Genomic DNA, 19,163 nt, shown 5'->3' on the forward strand with positions numbered 1-19,163 from the left:
AGATACTTACCAAGCTCAAGTCTTTTAAAAGAAACTTTCAAAAGTGAAAATATATTTCTTCTTTTAAATTTAGGAAGTAATGGTTGCTGATGATCTGGAAAGTGAGGTAGGATGACAAATTTTACTTTAAAGCTGTGAAATGTTGTATAGATTGAAGATGACATTGCAGTAGAGGTTTAAGTCTTGAATTAAGATGGAGACCAGGATTCTATTTCTGGTTATCACTCAAAGAGAAAAACAAAACCTACATGTGACTATAAAGTATGTTTTGAATATAGTGGTATGGGTTATGAGAGGCATTTGTTTTTATTGCGTCCGAATGTCTCATTTTTTGCGAAGCTTTTCATGAAAAAATGTAAAATTCTAAACATCATAAAGAAAATATAGGAAAACTATGATTTAAAACAAAATTTGAATTTTTCGCAATATTGTTTTATAATATATTTTATTTGTGTATATGTAGAAATTTTCAATTCTACTAATAGTTGAAAATCCACCAGTCTAGCGAATTCATTAACTGCAGTCCTCAAAGTAATTCTAAGTCACATTTTCTAAAATACATTTTTAACCCAATTTCAAGCACAGTGTGAATTTGTTCTGTATTCCTTTCCATTTCAGAAAGAAAAGCTGAAGTCCCTTTTGGCAGCTAAAGAAAAGCAACATGAAGAAAGCTTAAGAACTATTGAGGCTCTGAAAAATAGATATAAATATTTTGAGGTATAGAAAACTTAACTAAATTATTTCATGTAACTCATAATGCATGATGGTGAAGGGCTGGAGTCGGACTTGAATTTGTTATTATCACTCTCTCCTTCATAGTTTAAATAAATTGACCTTATGCCGTTTATTTAAAATTTCTCAGCTTGTCGCATTTTTTTGGTAAAGTTAGAATGACTGACAGAATTGTTGTAAAAGTTAAATGAGATCATGCAGTTGACTAGCATGTAACTGATATTTAGTTTAAGTTCCAGTTTCTCCTTCTCAACTTTTTCTCTTTGTCCATCCTTACCTTTTTAAAATTTTATATTTTTACCGTAAATGTCCAATGATTATGATGGCAGTAATAACAAAGCATCTTACAATGAATAGAAGTGTTGCTAGAATTATCTCAGAAAGAATTTTGGGCATATATGGTGAAGAGTTGGGTGTTAGTAAGGTTCAGATTATATACTCATCTTTTTTGGACGAATTAGCTTTTAGTTTTCTCAAGGCCATATTTTTTTTAACTTTTTATTGATATACAATGTACATTAAAAAGTACACCTGCTAAAGTGTATAAGTTGAAGAATTTTCACAAATTGAACATACCCAGATCAGTACATTATCAGTACCCAGAAGCCTCCTCACATTTGCTTCCTGTCAGTACCCACTCTCTCCACACCAGGGGTGACCACTCTCCTGACTTTTAACTGATAGATTCATTTTGCAAGGCCATGATATACATTTTATAAATCATCACTGAGGATCATCGAAAAGGTTGGCTTATTCAGCATGAATCTTTCATTTTTATTGGGGAATATAACTTCAGAGTATACAACAAAAGTAACTTTCTTCTTTGTAAATAAAGAAAAAAATATATGTGGCTATGAAGAGGAATGTAAAGACATGGCTGAATCTCACAGATAATAATGTTGCATGAAAGAAATCAGACACGAAGAGTATATACTGCATGATTCCAGTTTTTATGAAGTTCAGAATCAGACAGAATTAATCTATGGTGATGGAGGTCAGAATAAAGGGCACCCTTTGGTGAGGGGCTACTGACTAGGATGCGGCAGATGAAGCTTCCGATGGTGCTGGAAATGTATGTCTTGGTCTGGGTTGTAGTCACGCAGGGTATACATATGCAAAAATTCATTGCACTGTACACTTAGTATTTGTGTACTTTATTGCAGGTGACTTGTGCCTCGATATATTTAAAAGAATAAAATGAAAGTTGTGATTTATATGATTGAATTCTGAAGATTATTCAGAAACACAGTTTTATAAGCTAAAAAATGATCTAGTATGATGGCTTCTATAATTTTCTCAGCTGAAGACATTTTAGGGTTAGTAGTGAACTTAGTAATAGCTAAGATTTTCATAGTACCTACATGTGCCAGAAACCATGCTGTGCATTTTACATGCATTTAATAAACACATCATCTCCACAATGGTAGGTGTTATTATTATTCCCACTTTATAAGTGAAGAGACTGAGGCAGAGTGGTCGACCTATGAGGGGTTTATAAATAATAAGTGGCAGAGCCAGAGCTTGACCCAGACAGTCTTGCTCCTTTGTGCTCTTAACTACAGTACTAGTTTTACACTCAGACTAGCATGAATGAGAAAATGCAGACATATATATGGGCCCTTTGAAGTATTCTTCAAAGTTTTACACCTATAATTGGATACTATTTATGTATTACCTTTCTTCTAATAGTAGACTCTGGTGTCTTAAGGATAAAATGTTTTTCTGTAGCTTTAGACAAACTTAGAGTCAAGTCTGTAACTTTTAATGAGGTTTTAATGAACTGTAGAAAATAACTTTTTTTATAAAAATAATACATATATTTATTTTAGGAAAATTAGAAAATATAGTTAAACTAAAAGCAGAAATTAAGCATACCTGTAATCTCAGCACTTTTAGCACCTGACTGATACCCTTTCAGCCCTTTTCTTTGTGCATAACTTGTGTTACATACACGTTCAACAGGTGGGAATATTATACATCCTGTTTTGTAGCTTTTTCACTCAATGTAATGGGTTCTTTTTGCCCAGGTGGTGCATATTCATTATGATGAATTTTTATACTAGAAATGATTTTTTACTTCTAAAAAGAAAATTATAGGGCCCACTTTATATGTGACCCAATATTTATGAAAGCAGCCATTAAAAACTAAAAACTTATCATTTACGAATGTTGAATATTCACAATAGTATTATCTCACATGCTTAAGAATGTCATAAACTGCCAACAGAATTGCTTGCTGTGTAATGTGTACTACTTTATATATAGGCATATCACTTATATTTATAGAAAAAATATGGGAAAATTTAGATACTTTAGCATGAGGCTAATTTTATTACAACTAAAGTATTTGTTTTTATTTGTGTAATCGAGGAAAGGTAATAAGCCCAAACTAAGTTTTTTTTCTTTTTACATTGTACAATTCAATGTGGTTTTTTTTTCAGTTATAGTTGACATACAATAGTATACCAGTTTCAATTGTATAGCATAGTGATCAGAGATCCACATAACTCGCAAAGTGATCATCCCACTAAATCTAGTACCTCTCTTCCCCTTTACATATTTATTACTACATTATTAACCATCTTCCCCGTGCTACACTCTACATCTCCAAGTCTATTTCCCAACTATCCCTTTGTACTTCTTAATCCCTTTGCCTTTTTTTTTTCATCCCCAAGCCCCCTCCCATCTAGTAGCCCTCAAAATATTCTCTGTATCTATGAGTTTATTTCTGCTTTTGTTGTTGTGGTTGATTTTGTTCTTTAGATTCCACACATACGTGAAATCATGCAATACTTGTCTTTCTCTATCTGACCTATTTCATTTTGCATAATATCCCATAGGTCCATCAAAGCGATATCTTTTTCTATCCCCTTCCTTTCAGTCTGTGTATGTCTTTCAATCTGAAGTGAGTCTCTTGTAGGCAACATATTTAGGGATCTTGTTTCCTTATCCATTCAGCCACTCTATCTTTTGGTTGGAGCACTTAATTCTTTTCTATTTGAGGGACTTGTTGATAGGAATGTTTTTATTACCATTCTTTTTTCCTGTTTTTGATACATATTTTTTCTTCTTAAAGAAGTCCCTACAACCTTTCCTGTAATACTGGCTTGATGTTGATAAATTCCCTTAGCTTATTTTTGTCTGGGAAGCTCTTTATCTGTTCTTTGACTCCAAATGATAGCTTTGCTGGATAAAGGCTTCTTGATTGTAGATCCTGGGTTTTCATCACATCAAATATTTTGTACCAAGCCCTTCTGTCCTACGTAGTTTCTTTTGAGAAATCAACTGCCAATCTTATGTGTTCTCCCTTGTAGGTAACTGCTTTTCTCTTGCTGCTTTTAAGATTCTCTCTTTGTATTTAACCTTTGGCATTTTAATTTTAATGTGTCTTGGTGTGAGCCTCTTTGGGTTCCTCTTTTTTGGGACTGAGCTTCCTGGGGTTGTATGTCTATTTCCTTCATCAGGTTGGGGAAGTTTTCCATCATTATTTCTTCAAATGTCTTGTTTTTTATTCCAATACCCCTATGACACAGATATTTTACATTTAATAGTGTCCCATAGGCTCCTTAAATTATTATTATAGTCTTGGCTTCTTTTTTTCTTGCTATTCTGAGTGTCCTTGGCTTTCCCATCTTCTCTGTAGGTCATTAGATCCTCTTCTTTATTCATTCTTATTCCATTTAATATGCTTTTCATCTCAGATAATGTGTTCTTCATTTCTGACTGGTTCCTTTTTATAATTTCCATTTGAATTTTTATGTTTTTTATCTCTTCGTTAAAGTTCTCGCTGAATTCATCTACAGTTCCCCTAAGTTCATTGAGCATCTTTATAACCAGTGTTTTTAACTCTGCATCTGTTAGATTGCTTGACTCCATTATTCCTGGATCTCTGTTCTGTTCTCTCCTATGGTTTCTGCTTCTTTGTCTTCCCATTTTGGCTGTCTTTCTGTGTCTGTTTCTATGGACTAAGCAAAGCTCTTAAGTCTCCTAGTTTTATTAATGCGGCTTTGTGAAGTAGGTGACCAGTGGCACAGTCCTGAGAGGGATTCAGCTGCAGGCCAAGTTTAGCCCCAGCCTGTACCCTTCCAGGATCACCTGTTAAAATTCAGCAAGCAATCCACTGATGCCGTGCTTGTGGTTGCCTCAAAAAGGCCACATCAGAAACTGAGGCCAGCTGCCACCAGTGTGAGTCTAGGTGCTGCTCAGCAAGGGGCACCTGACTCGCCAAGGATACGTTTGGATGTGGCTTGGTTGGGGCTGTGAGTTGGGGGAAGCAGAGTTTCAGGGAATCCTCTGGGCGGAGTGACCTCTGTTATCCAGTTTGATGATGTCATAGTTATGGCAGTGCTGAGTTTGCACATTGGGAGGGGGAGGGCTCAACAGAGGAATAATGGATACCTCTGGCACTTCTGTACTGAGCGATTCTGGCCTTGGCCCTCACTCCAGCAACTCACTGTCTCCCTGTAAGTCCCTGGTGCCCCCTACACAGGCAACTGGCACTGGTGCTCAGAGCGAGCAGGTCTGTCACCATGAAAGTCTGCTCGCGGACACGGCCCTTTACAAGGCGTCTGCAACTGCTACTGCTATGGCCTTTGTCCCACTCAGCCGCTCGGGACCAGGCAGCCTCGTGTCCTTGCCCCATCCTACTTCTCACCATTGCAGGGTGATTTCTTATTTCTCTCCCTAGTTGTATGGCTTGTTCATCTAGATCTCAGGTGATTTTCCTTGCTGTTTGCTTCTTATTTCTGTCACAACTTTGATTTGGTCGCCAGAGGGATGAACAGAGCCTCTATCATTTATGCCATTTTTTTCCCCACTAAGTTTTTTGAAACTCATCTGTGCATAGGCCTGTCTCCCACCCATACGTATATAAGTTCATTTAGTAGCTATTGCAAACTCTAGTATTAAATAGAACAAAGAGCTTAACTAAGTTTACAGACATTTTTCCATACTTTGGGGCAGTAAGGATTAGTGGAGGTGGCATTAAATTGATTATAGAACCATGGACCATTTGTATTATGGTCACTCATATCCAAGTTTGACACATTGCTGTTAGTACTTGTATACACAGATATATAAACATGAACTACATCTGCATATTTTTACTCTTGGAGGTATAATATTTTAATTTGTATTTTAGATTCTTTGTATTTGGCTTACTTGGAATAAGGAGCAATCCAAATATATTTTGATTCAGAATAAAGTTTTTCTGTTATTCTCCTTTTACCTGACTGATACACTGATGAGTTTATTACTGAGTATGTCTTTGCCTCAGTTTCATTCTCTGTCTCCTTTTACCCTCAAAAATAATGGGTATTCTGTAAATTCTGAAATAAGATGTCACGCTAATATTCCATAGTCAGTAAGGTAGGGTCTCTGCTCCCAACAGAGGTAAAATAGAATGATGAGAATGTGGCATTTCTTTCCGTTTGAGGAAAAGAAGCAGCAAAGAGTATGCATTGAAAGGTATTTCGGTTCATTTGGAGCTCACTGTTTTTTCTTTTTAGCAATAAAGCTTTTCTTGGAAACTCTTGGCTACTTTTATAAAAATGCTTAGTGAAGTAGGTTATTACCAACTGATCTCTCTAATTGTTTCTGGTGCTGTGTCTTTTTTGGGGTTCAAGTAGAATAATTAATACCAGAAGAAACAAGGAATATTGAAAATGTGGTTTTAATGACTGAATCATTTAGAGCTAAAATAAATACAGAATATAACAAAATAAAGCAGTAGTCACCTAAAATGTTTTAATTTATACTTCTGATTTCAGAGTGATCATTTAGGACCAGGAAGTAATTTCAGTAACCGTAAGTATAAAGATATAAATTATTATTATAGTTCACTCAGTTTAAGCAAAGAAGAATGTTTATGTCCATTTGTTTTATCTAACTGTATACGATAATCCTGTTACTAAACTTCACCCTACTACTTGTGTGTTATACCTCAACACATGAAACTAAAAAGAAGTTAAGATGACTACTATAGTCTCTAACATAAAATGTGATAATCACTGAGGCTCTGATTTTTCTTAGCATCTATTTTTTAAATTGTATATTGGATGAATTACCAAGTTTGCCTTGTTGGTTAGTAGGCATCATCTTGTGGTATTTGGAACTTGTTTTTTGTGGAAAGAAACATAAAAATAGTTTTCTGATTTGGAGAAATCTTTGCATATAGTCTCAATGCAGGTAAGCATTTTAAAATTAGAAGTTCCATAAGCAATTACTTATTTTAAGATTACATATAATTAATCTTATTCTTCATTTTCTCCATTTTTAAATAGTTCCTCTAGAAAATCTTACTTTTTTTTTTTTTGCTTCTCATTGAATACTAAATTACTCTCTAGTTAAGTACAATAGTAATATTTATCCTGTAAATGGTAAAGAACATCATTTTTATTTTGACTGGTTGTAAGACACATTTTATAATAATCATGTAGCTTATTTAGTCTAACAGTCTTAGATATTTCTAAAAATGAACTTATTATGTATTTAGAAGAATATAGATACTTCCCTTATGTATATAGAAATAATAAGGAAAACTGTGGATATTTTAGAGCAAGGATAATTTTATATTATAACTCATGCTTCTGTTTTGTTGGAATAATAAAGGAGAGATAATAACACCAAATTAATGCTTAGCCTACTTTGGTATGGATATTTAAGTTGATATCATTTGTTTGAATTTATTTAGGAAAAGAAGATATGCTTCTTAAACAAGGTCAAATGTACATGACAGACTCACAGGTAATAGTATTTTTTAATAAAAAATTATATAAAAAACATTTGTGTTCTTATCAAGAATATATATATATCGAATATGGTTTTTATTATCGAAGAAAAGTTGGTCTTTTGTTCTTGAGTTTAATAAAAGCAGATATTGCTGTTTCTGGTGCCCCCTAGAGTGTTTTTGATGACAGTGGCTTAAATAAGAGATTTAAATTACAATTTTATGGTCTTTATAGTAAGCTTCTATTGCAGCACATGGCCACCTCTTCATATTTGCCCATAAAAAGATGAAGGCAGGTATGAATAATTAAAAAGCCATTTGTTTTGGCTTTGAAATATATTTTTGCTTTTATATTTATGCTTTCAAATATATATCCTGTGTTTTAGAAATTCACCTCAAAATAAAGAAAGCTTCCAAGAGGCAATGTTGTCTGCTCCTTGCTTTTAGTTAGTAGGAACAAGGTATACATTTCTAGTACCGCCTATGGACTGCAGAACTGATAAATATTTGGGCTTTAAAGGCCTTTTTACACACCTTTATCTGTAGGCAGAGTGAATTAGTGTACACGATATATAAGATCACTTTAAGCTGGACATTTCTGAAATTCTAAGCTGAGAGAATGGATATCAATCAACTGAATAATATTTAAGAAAATTAGATAAATATTTGCTCAAAATAAAACAAGTATGGAAATTGTGAAGCTATGTAAGTGATTTGTTGGTAAATTATAGCAGTTGTAGTCTAAAGATAATTGGTAAGTTGAAAGATAATAGAAACATACTGGACTGGGAAATTACTCAGTGTTAATTTTCTTCTTTTTGATTCAGGGTAAGGCAGTGTAGATTTAACTGAAGAATATTAAAACCTACCTATTAAAATAATGAGATGTTCATAGCACATAGCTTTTATCAATGAATTAGTACTTCTAAAGACCCTTATTGTAATAGACTGTATGAGGAAAAATATAGTTAAATTTAGTCTTTCATAATTACATGTTCTGATATTTATGAACTATTTCGTTGAGTTTAATTATACTTCTTTTTGTCAGCACTTAATAGAGAGAACAAGATGTCAATCAAATTTTGTAGTAAGATTATATGCTAAATTCTAATTCATCCTTTTATTCGAGAGAAGAAAACTCAATTCTTTTTTTTTTTTTTTTTTTTTTGCGAGTTGATTAACATCATTCTCTTGACTGCTCTCAAACTAGCAAGGTTTATCCTGGTGGTATGACTTAAGGAATATTACATTGGTGTTAACAAGGTACTCAGAAGTCATGTATTTTATTAGAAATTAAATAATATATCATTCTGTGGAACTATTTGCAGATTTTAAATTGTAGTACTTTTTCCTCAAGAGTTCTAATGGCTTTCTTTAGAATTCGAAGTTCTAAGCACATTTTGTGCTTAAAACATAGAAATAATAAATGATTGAGTTGATATTCTTGTGTGGGGTAGGTAGCGTGAATGCGGACAGAAAGAGAAAATAGTCTCCAGAGGCCACAACTATTTTTTTTGTTCTGCCAGAAATACACTTATGAACAGACTTTCAAAATTTCACTGCTTAAGTATGTACTGAGGAAATCATACTCAGAACTGTTTTTCTTACTTCAAAAATCAGGACTAATTTTTTCCAGAATACTAGTCTGAGAATCCTTTGACTGCTGATGATGTGGAAACTTTAAGTTTAGCAAATACGTATGTGTCTTCTTCAGGCTTTTGCAACTGATATTTTTTTCCTCCCCTTTTCAGTGTACTCCCACAGGTATGCCAGCTCATATGCAAAGCAGATCTATGTTAAGACCACTGGAGCTATCCATACCCAATCAAACCTCATATTCTGAAAATGAAATTTTAAAGAGAGAGTTAGAAGCAATGAGAACTTTCTGCGAGTCAGCAAAACAAGACCGACTTAAGCTCCAGAATGAACTGGCTCACAAGGTGGCAGAATGCAAAGCTTTAGCATTAGAATGTGAAAGGGTCAAGGAGGATTCAGATGAACAGATAAAGCAATTAGAAGATGCATTAAAAGATGTGCAGAAGAGAATGTATGAGTCAGAAGGCAAAGTTAAACAAATGCAGACACATTTTCTTGCTCTTAAAGAGCATCTAACAAGTGAAGCAGCTACAGGGAATCACAGACTAACGGAGGAACTGAAAGATCAATTGAAAGACATGAAAGCAAAATATGAAGGCGCTTCAGCAGAAGTGGGAAAATTAAGAAACCAAATTAAACAAAATGAAATATTAGTAGAAGAGTTTAAGCGGGAAGAAGGCAAGATGATAGAAGAAAATAAGCGACTACAGAAGGAATTCGGTATGTGTGAAATGGAGCGAGAGAAGAACGGGAGAAAGGCCACAGAGATGGAAGGCCAGTTAAAAGAATTGTTAGCAAAGTTAGCCATTTCCATTCCAGCAGAAAAATTTGAAAACATGAAGAGCTTGTTATCAAATGAAGTAAATGAGAAGGCAAAAAAATTAGTCGAGATGGAAAGAGAATATGAAAAATCACTTAGTGAAATTAGACAGTTAAAGAGAGAACTTGAGAATTTTAAGGCTAAGCTTGCTCAGCATATCAAACCAGAGGAACATGAGCAGCTCAAGAGCAGATTAGAGCAAAAATCAGGAGAACTTGGGAAGAAGATCACTGAGTTAACTTCGAAAAATCAGACATTACAAAAGGAAATTGAAAAGGTTTATCTGGATAATAAACTCCTCAAGCAGCAAACACATAACTTAACAATTGAAATGAAAAATCATTACATTCCTTTAAAAGTAAGCGAAGAAATGAAGAAGTCACATGGTGTAATTGTCGATGATTTGAATAAAAAGCTTTTAGATATAACACAAAAATATACAGAAAAGAAGTTGGAAATGGAGAAATTGCTGATGGAAAATGACAATTTAAGTAAGAATGTTAGCCGCTTGGAAACTGTGTTCATACCTCCTGAGAAACATGAAAAAGAGATAATGGCTCTGAAATCCAACATTATTGAACTTAAGAAACAGCTTTCTGAACTTAATAAAAAATGTGGCGAAGACCAAGAAAAAATATATTCACTCACGTCTGAAAACACTAACTTGAAAAAGACTATTAGTAACCAGTATGTGCCAATTAAAACCCACGAAGACATTAAAACTGCCCTGAGTAGCACATTAGATAAAACTAATAGAGAATTATTAGATGTGAAGAAAAAACTTGAAGATGTAAATCAAGATTTTGTAAAAATAAAAGATGAGAATGACATATTAAAAAGAAACCTAGAAAACACTCAGAACCAAATAAAAGCTGAGTACATCAGCCTGAGAGAGCACGAGGAAAAGATGAGTGCTGTCAGTGAGAGCATGAGAAAGGTGCAAGATAATAGTGCTGAAATGTTGGCTAACTACAAGAAAGGCCAAGAAGAGATTGTGACACTGCATGCTGAAATTGAAGCCCAGAAAAAGGAACTTGACACAATACAAGAATGCATTAAACTAAAATATGCTCCAATTGTCAGCTTTGAAGAGTGTGAGAGAAAATTTAAAGCAGTAGAGAAAGAACTAAAAGAACAGTTATCAGAGCAGGCACAAAAGTATAATGCCAGGGAAGAGGAAGCCAAGAAGTGCAAACAAGAGAATGACAAGTTAAAGAAGGAGATTTTCACTCTTCAGAAGGATTTAAAGGATAAGAATGTTGTCATTGAGAATTCTCATGAAGTGGAAAGAGCACTAAGCAGAAAAAAAGAAGAGCTGAACAGACAGTTAAAAGACCTGTTACAGAAATACACAGAAGTAAAGAATGAGAAGGAGAAGCTCGCAGAAGAAAACGCCAAACAGACTTCTGACATCCTCACGGCACAGACACTCTTGCAAAAGCAGTATGTTCCATCGGAACAGGTAGAGGCCCTGAAAAAATCTCTTAATGGCGCAATTGAGAATCTGAAGGAAGAACTGAAGAATAAGCAGAGGTGTTATGAGAAAGAGCAGCAGACAGTGGCCAGACTGCATCAGACGATAGAGAACCAAAAGAATTCTTCCGTGCCCCTGGCAGAGCATTTGCAGATGAAGGAAGCATTTGCGAAAGAAGTCGGAATCATAAAAGCTAGCTTGAAAGCAAAGGAAGAAGAAAGCCAAAACAAAACTGAAGAAGTCTCCAAACTCCAGTCAGAGGTTCAGAATAGTAAACAAGCATTAAAAAAATTAGAGACGAGAGAGGTAGTTGATTTGTCTAAATATAAAGCAACTAAGAGTGATTTGGAGACACAGATTTCCAACTTAAATGAAAAATTGGCCACTCTGAATAGAAAGTATGAAGAAGTATGTGAGGAAGTTTTACATGCCAAAAAGAAGGAACTGTCTGCAAAAGATGAGAAGGAACTACTACATTTCAGCATCGAGCAAGAAATCAAGGATCAGCAGGAGCGATGTGATAAGTCCTTATCAACAATCACAGAGTTACAGAGAAGGATACAGGAATCTGCTAAGCAAATCGAAGCAAAGGATAATAAGGTAGGCCCCGTGGTCCACGTGGCTTTGCATCAGAAACTGCATAGCAGAACAGGGCTCTTCCCCAGAGCATCCTACAGACTTGTTTACAAAGTGACCATTAAATGCCACCTTTCCATTTGACTACTGGTATACGGGAAAAAATTCAAAAATTTTGAAATTCAAAAAAAGAATAGTCACAAAATCAAAAGCATTTTGTGTTTTGTTTCCTCAGCTGGTACAGCTAAAAATTGAGAAACACGGAGATGCAAGGTTCACTTACCTCATAAGCGAATGGTCCAAATCCAGTGGGTTTTAGGGTACCTGAAGAATGGTGAGGGAGGGGAGGAAAAAGCTGTGTTTCTGGGCTGCAAGAAACCAAGGACGCTGGGGAGCACTCAGCCACACCAGTACAACGAGCCCTCCGATTCACTGTACATTCTGTCCACATATCTTTCTACAGACTGGTCCCCTCTCCCAGAATGTCCTGCCTCTCCTTTCTACTGAGTTAAAGCCTATAACATTCCTTAACGCCCACTCAAAACTTGTCCTCCTTGCTGAAGTCTTCCTTTTGCAATCTAGCCCGCAGTAAGCAGTTCCTCTTCCAAAATGCATGTTTTATTTTGGCTTTGCTATCTATTTAAAATATACGTATTACGGTGTCAGAATTAATGTGGTTGATCTTCCCAACCAGTTTTTAAGAGAAAAATCATAACTTATATTTTCTTCTTATCATTAATTTACAGAATAGGTGCTCAGCAATATTTTTGGAAATGGGAGTTGCATAAAGTGTATATACTGTGAAGATGAGAAATCGGGGAGATTGAGTGCAATTTTATGAGCCCAACAAATAATTGTTGAATGCCTGACATACCAGGTGCTATGGTCAGTGCTGGGGATTCAGCACGAGTAAAAATAGACACAGACCCAGCCCTCCTTAGTGTAGAGGTCCAAGTGCAAACCTGACAATTCTGCTCGGATGACCCAGAATTGAAATACTCTTAGCTTGTTTGGAAGGTGGTTGTGAATCTAATAATATATCCTTATAATAGCAAGTTATTAGTAGCTACTTGTAGTTGTTGCATTAATTGAGCACATACTTATCACCAGACATATATTTGTAATTGCATTATATTTTCTTAACTATGAAAGATTTTTCCCCTTAAACTGATAATGAAATCAGTTTAGAATCAGTTAGAAAAAGAAAGGAAATCAAGCAAGCTCACACAGATAAAAAACGTCAGCTCTATGTAATTTAAAATCTTGCTCTTTACACTACTCTAAACAGCCTCCTGATTTTTTTCCCCCTCTTTTAGACAAAGTAGTGTAAAATCATACATTCTTGAAAGGAGCAGGCACATAAGTTAATTCTTGCTGTACAGGAGCCATGCTCTTTTACTTTTCAGACTTTGTTGGAGAGAATCCCCTCTACCTGGAAGATAGCCTGTATAATTCCATAGACACTTATGTATTATCTAAAAATAAGAAGACTGGAGTCACACTCAAATCTTAGGGTGTACACCATATTCATTCTTAATTTGGTAATGCTTTTGTAAGGAATTTACTGAGGAATTTAATTCAAGAAATTAAATATAGTATATATTGTGTAAAGATGTTCGTTGTAAATGAATAAGTGAGTAATGTTTCTCCCATAACTTTTTTCTTTTTTTTATAAGATAACCGAATTGCTTAATGATGTAGAAAGACTAAAACAGGCGCTCAATGGCCTTTCACAACTCACCTACACAAGCGGGAGTCCCAGCAAGAGACAGAGCCAAATGATTGACACTCTGCAGCACCAAGTGAAGTCCCTGCAGCAGCAGCTGGCTGTGAGTATCCTGGACCTGCAGCCTATGTGCTGATATGTGCAGGGTCACATTAACTTGTTTGTTTATAAAAGCTTGTTTAGAAATCGAATCGATTTGTGGCTGTGTTCAGATCCAAGGATGTAATCATTTTGCTAAAAGTTACTTACACTGGTGGTATAATATATGCCAGACACTACACTAAACATTTTACATACTTTAAGCTTTATCTTCATTACAATCCTACAAGGTTTTTATTCCAAACCCAATTTAACATTCCATGTTAAGGAAACAAAGATGAAAATGCTTGATGCCAGGGGTCAAAAAGCTAGAATCTATTTCTGGGACTGGCTGACTCCAAACCTGGTATCTTTCCAACTGTAGCACATGCTCTAAATTATTGATCCACTTAATTAAAGAAATTTTTTTAAATAATCTTTTATCTTTACTCATAAAGATAGGCATTCCTTTGGTTTTATACCTTATATCATTATATGTTAAAAGAAAACATCTGGCTATGTATAGATACCTATAGGTACCTATATCCATATAGATAACTATGTGGAGATCTTTTATATATTAAAGGAAGCATCTGGATTTAGAAGCTGAAGATGGGAGCTCAGTTCTAAGTCCTGCCACTTAAGTTACACAAAACATTCCCCTTAACACTTGGCTTTTTTATCCATAAAATAGGATAAGAACTGATTACTTTTTTTTTTTAATTGAATGAGCTAATATAACATACATGGACATGCTAAATAAAACAAGCCCAATAAAATGTAAATTGTTGCTAATATTTTCTTATTCTATAATAATTGCATATGAGCTATTTTTGAATAGAAGTTATTTTTTTAAAGTGTTCACTATTGGCCTATAGATTAATGATGACAAATTGCTGACTTGGATCTTATCAAAAAAATATGGTAGTCCCTTTAATAAGCAGAAATATTTGTTTATTATGTTCATGACACTGTGCTGTCAGGGACAAAGAGAGTATACAGTTCTTGTCCCCAAGGAGTTCTGGGTAGTTAGAGAAGCAGACTATAGATCCATCAAAAGTAAAATAACAAGTCAAAAAATACCAAATATAGAATTGCGAATATAGTCCCCAATTCTAAATGATACCAGTAATCTGTATTATCTTACTTTTAGATAATACAGATTACTGGTATGGTAGGAGCTAGTTTCAAAGAGGAAGGGAATACCTGGCCTGAATTTGTAAGATAGATGGTGTTTTGATAAATGAAAGGAAAATAGAGAATCTCTCAGGCAGAAGCAGTCTGTGGAGCAAGGCATGGAGATAGAATGCAAGTGGTGTGCCCCCGGGGCAGTAAAAGGCCAATCTGCCTGGCTAGTAGTGGGAGCTGTATTTGCAGCCAAATTGTGGAAGCTGTTGAGAACCAAGCTATGAGTTTGGATTCTCTCTTATGTGCAACAAAGTATCACCCAAGGTTTTTAAGCCAAAAGCGATATGAGGAAAAGGCTGTCTCAAACTCAGGAACGTGATAAGGAATGAAGACTGGAGATGGGGACAAGATGGGGAGCTTTTGCAATAATCCAAAACTTAAGTCGGTAAGTGTCTGGATAATTTCATAGCTTAAGAATGGGAACTAAGGCAGTCCTTTCATTTGACCCAAGATAAGTAGAATTGCTTGCACTATGAATGTTCCCATACGGTCATGAGTTCATGCTATTGTTGTGCTATGAGTTTTGCATCTGGTGGGTCCAAGGTAGTTTGTTACAAGGAGCAGCAGGAGGAGCACTTCAATAATACTGCCGTTTTGTAGCCTCAAGCCCAAGGACAGCAGGTCATAAGCCTACATGTGTTTGAAAACATTAATGCTGATATTCTGATCTGTCCATCTTTCCACATTTCCAGGATGCTGACAGACAGCACCAAGAAGTAATTGCAATTTATCGGACACACCTTCTTAGTGCTGCACAGGTGAAGAACTGTTTCTCCTTTGGGAATGATATTGTTTTAGAGGAAATAATTTTTCATGTTCAAGTAAATTTATGGTAAAGTCATGTTTAAAGTACTTGTACCCCATATGCTTATTTAAAAATAATTGTGTTTCTTTTAATCATGGTTGCATATCTCCCAGAGAAATTTACAAAGCTATATGGCAACATAACATCTTAAATTTAGTGTTATCTCCATCTGCTTGTCACTCATTTTATAGACAGTTTGGCAACATATGATGGCAGCACACGTTAATAGTATTGCTAGCTAGAGATAACGCCTTGACAGCCACATGTGGCTGTCAGCTAAAAGAAGAGAGTGGAAAAGACTTCACTGTTCCTTGGTAGCTCAGGAGTATTTCTTTGAAATGTAGACAATACTGTAAAAGTATGAAAATGACCAGGTGTGCATAGAACTATAATAATTTAAGGAAAGAATTTAGTTCTGTTAGGAGATTATCCATAATATTTATGTATTAAGCCTTATGACTCAGTGAAGCATAAGTTTAAAATCCCCTTCTTTGGTGTAATGAGAAAGCTATTTTTAAAAATCAATCACATCAAGAATATGTTTAACATATGAAGGATACTGTACTTGATGCTCTGTAGAAACCTTATGATCAGCATCTCTAAAATTCTCCGAATAGGTTTTTCGGGAAGATGTACTAAAAGAGACAATGTTAGAATGGCAGGTGAGGTATAATAGGATTGTTTAGGATTTTAAATGTGTCGGGTTACGTGGTTAAAAAACAAAACAAAACATAGGTGTCGAGAGAAAACTTCAAAGAAAGGTCATTTTAAAAAAGAACTAGGTAAAATAATAAAAGGGAAGAAACTTTATGACATTGAATTCTAAAATAAAAAGCCTGCTTGTTCTGCAAGAGATGAAGGGGAAACCAATGGAAAAGAATGAATAGTATGATAAAAGAAAGTATCTTTGGCTACTTTTTTTTTTTTTTTTGAGGTAGAAGATAAGACAGGACTTAAAAGTATATTGCAATTATTAGAGAAGACGATTGAGGGACAGCAGAATGAGAAGTTTAGGAGGGGAAATAGTAGAAAAGTATAGCTATGTATTAGAGAGAAGAACTCACTCAGATCTGATATTGGCCAAGGGAGGAAGAGTGTGCTCTCGCCAAAAGACGCTGCAAACTAATAAGCCGTTCAGCTTTGTATAATGTACACTTCTGAAATTTGAAATTATTTTCTATTGACTCCTAATGAAACATAACAAAAGCAACTGGCATCTGAAATAGTCTTGCCTTCTGGCATCATAAAGTTAACTAAGAAATTCAGTTTAGTCAACTATGGCTTAATGTTTGCAATTTAAACATCCTACTATTATAGAAACATTTCCGAAGCAAAACTTTTTGTATTAATAGGAAATGTTATGCCGAAACCTATTTAAGTGCTGCAGCAAAGAAAAAGAGGAATGGAGCGCTGTAATATGGTGATATTGATGTGCATTTAGTCAACCCCTTGTCATCTTTTAAGTTTTAAGTGTTTCTTTCTAAATATGAATGGCTAACGTTTGTAATGGGGGAAATGCAAATAAACAAGGAGGTACCATTTTTCATTTACGGGATTGGCAAATATTAAACAAGGTGGTAGTCTATAGCATTGCCCAGGGCATCGTGAGAAATGGGGAGTTATACCCTTTTGGTGGGAGTATAAATTGTTACTATAATCTCTGTAGAGGGAAATTTTATAGTACTTAGCAAAATTAAAAATTGAGACTGCTTTTTTGACCCAGCAATTTCTTTTCTAGGAATCTGCTCAGAAAGATTGGAAATAACTTAAAATGCCTATCATTGGGGAAATGGGCAAAGAAATTATGATGCATCCGTACAGTGGGATATTATACAGTAATTTAAAATAGTTAGGGAAATAACTTGGAAAAAATATCTATGACACTAGCTGACAAGGCAAGCTGCAAAATAATGTATGTAATTCTATTCATATAAAATATAAATACGGGGATTTTTTTCATTAATTGTTTTAAAAAACCCTCTCAGCAGGAGCAAAAAAAATTTCATTGTATTACTTTACTCATTTATAACTTATGTTGTTCCTTATCATCCGAGCTGTTGCAAATGGAAGACAAAGAAGTTTGTCCATCTGTTTTCTGATAATAGATGTTAAGAGCAACTGGTGTGCATGACTTTTAAACTGACTTTCTTTATTTCCGTGATAGAGCTCTATTCCATTTTCCAGTAAATCCTTTGGAATATAACCAAGATGGTGAGGATTTTGTAATTAGACCATATTAGGAAGACCTTTGTCTTTAGAATTTTTGTATAAGTGAAGATGACATAAAATATTTCCTTCTTTCTTCTTTGTCTCAAGGGTCACATGGATGAAGATGTCCAGGCAGCCTTACTCCAGATCATACAAATGCGACAGGGGCTTGTGTGTTAATGGTCAGTGCTGAACGGCCAATGTCTGCTTTACCTGCTGGTGCTGAGCATTCTCTTGAAACTGCATGGCCTTTCTGGGCTTTACTGTGCTAGTGTAATTGAAACAAAATATATTTGTTCCATCAGTAGGTTTTTTAAATTAGACGAGTATGTTACTGAGTTTTTCAATATCTATTCAAATCTTACAGTCTATGTATGTTAATTTTACAGTTAGGCAAACAGCATGACACTTTGCCTTGGATTGGTTATATATTTTTAAACCATTGAGTCCCTAATAAAACATGAGCCATCTGAGTGGGGTTGAAGAGGGGTTAAGCTGAAAAAATTGTTGAAAGATTTCTTTCAGAGAAATTAATTTGGTTGGTGGCCACTTTTAAGTGGATCAAAAGATCTTTCAGATCTTCAGTCTGAGCCATGAGACCTGATGCGGTTTCAAGGAATGCGCTATAACTTGGCTGGCCAAGTTTCGTTTTTATTGAAGTGACTTAATGAGTGCCTTCGACTTCTTTTGGAGGTACAGATTTTTTTTCTTCTTACGTTAATAACTTTTATGCCTTTTTAAGTAAATTTCTTTTCATAATGGTTTGCAGTGCTAAATTACATTTAGATTAAGAACAGGCCAGTGTGGAATTTATCAGGAATTTATAACAAAATCGCCTCATCATCTCTACAACAGTATCTTAATTTTCACTTGTGGTAACTTCTTGCCACAGTATTTAGAGACGTATGACGATAAATGGTATGGTAGATTTTTTAAAGTGTCAAAAATTTTAGACTTTTTTAGCAATTACTTTGACATTTGCTACTACAGTAACCAAGCATTCATTATACATGCATCCTCCAAATGTTTTGTATTTATTTATAGGCAAATTGCACTAATGAGATTAAGAATGTGAAATGCAATTTTCTTGCAAAATTAGCAAGAGGGAATTGGTTTTAGAAAACAGATCTTTAAGGTTTTAGACAAAAGTGCAATAATATAGTAAACTAAGAATATAGGTAGCAAGAAATAATAAAATTGGACATGTTTCTAGTAAATACTTTATTGTAACCA

At 34.8% G+C, this 19,163-nt stretch overlaps 1 protein-coding gene across 2 annotated transcripts in view; it reads left to right on the forward strand.

The window, feature by feature from the left end:
• Positions 1-19,155, forward strand: part of UACA (uveal autoantigen with coiled-coil domains and ankyrin repeats) — an 80,207-nt gene extending 61,052 nt beyond the window's left edge. The window contains exons 12-19 of one of the 2 annotated variants that reach the window (XM_011375864.2): positions 74-106; positions 619-717; positions 6,501-6,537; positions 7,424-7,476; positions 9,211-11,949; positions 13,602-13,754; positions 15,610-15,675; positions 18,039-19,155. In XM_011375864.2, coding sequence (XP_011374166.2) covers positions 74-106; positions 619-717; positions 6,501-6,537; positions 7,424-7,476; positions 9,211-11,949; positions 13,602-13,754; positions 15,610-15,675; positions 18,039-18,110 — 3,252 coding nt within the window. In that variant the 3' untranslated portion in view covers positions 18,111-19,155. The remainder of the gene's footprint in view (positions 1-73; positions 107-618; positions 718-6,500; positions 6,538-7,423; positions 7,477-9,210; positions 11,950-13,601; positions 13,755-15,609; positions 15,676-18,038) is intronic. The other variant, XM_023521952.1, reaches the window with a different exon arrangement.
• Positions 19,156-19,163: the final 8 nt, after the last annotated feature.

Source organism: Pteropus vampyrus, unplaced genomic scaffold (genome assembly GCF_000151845.1).
Source record: "Pteropus vampyrus isolate Shadow unplaced genomic scaffold, Pvam_2.0 Scaffold10, whole genome shotgun sequence".
Lineage (NCBI taxonomy): Eukaryota > Metazoa > Chordata > Mammalia > Chiroptera > Pteropodidae > Pteropus > Pteropus vampyrus.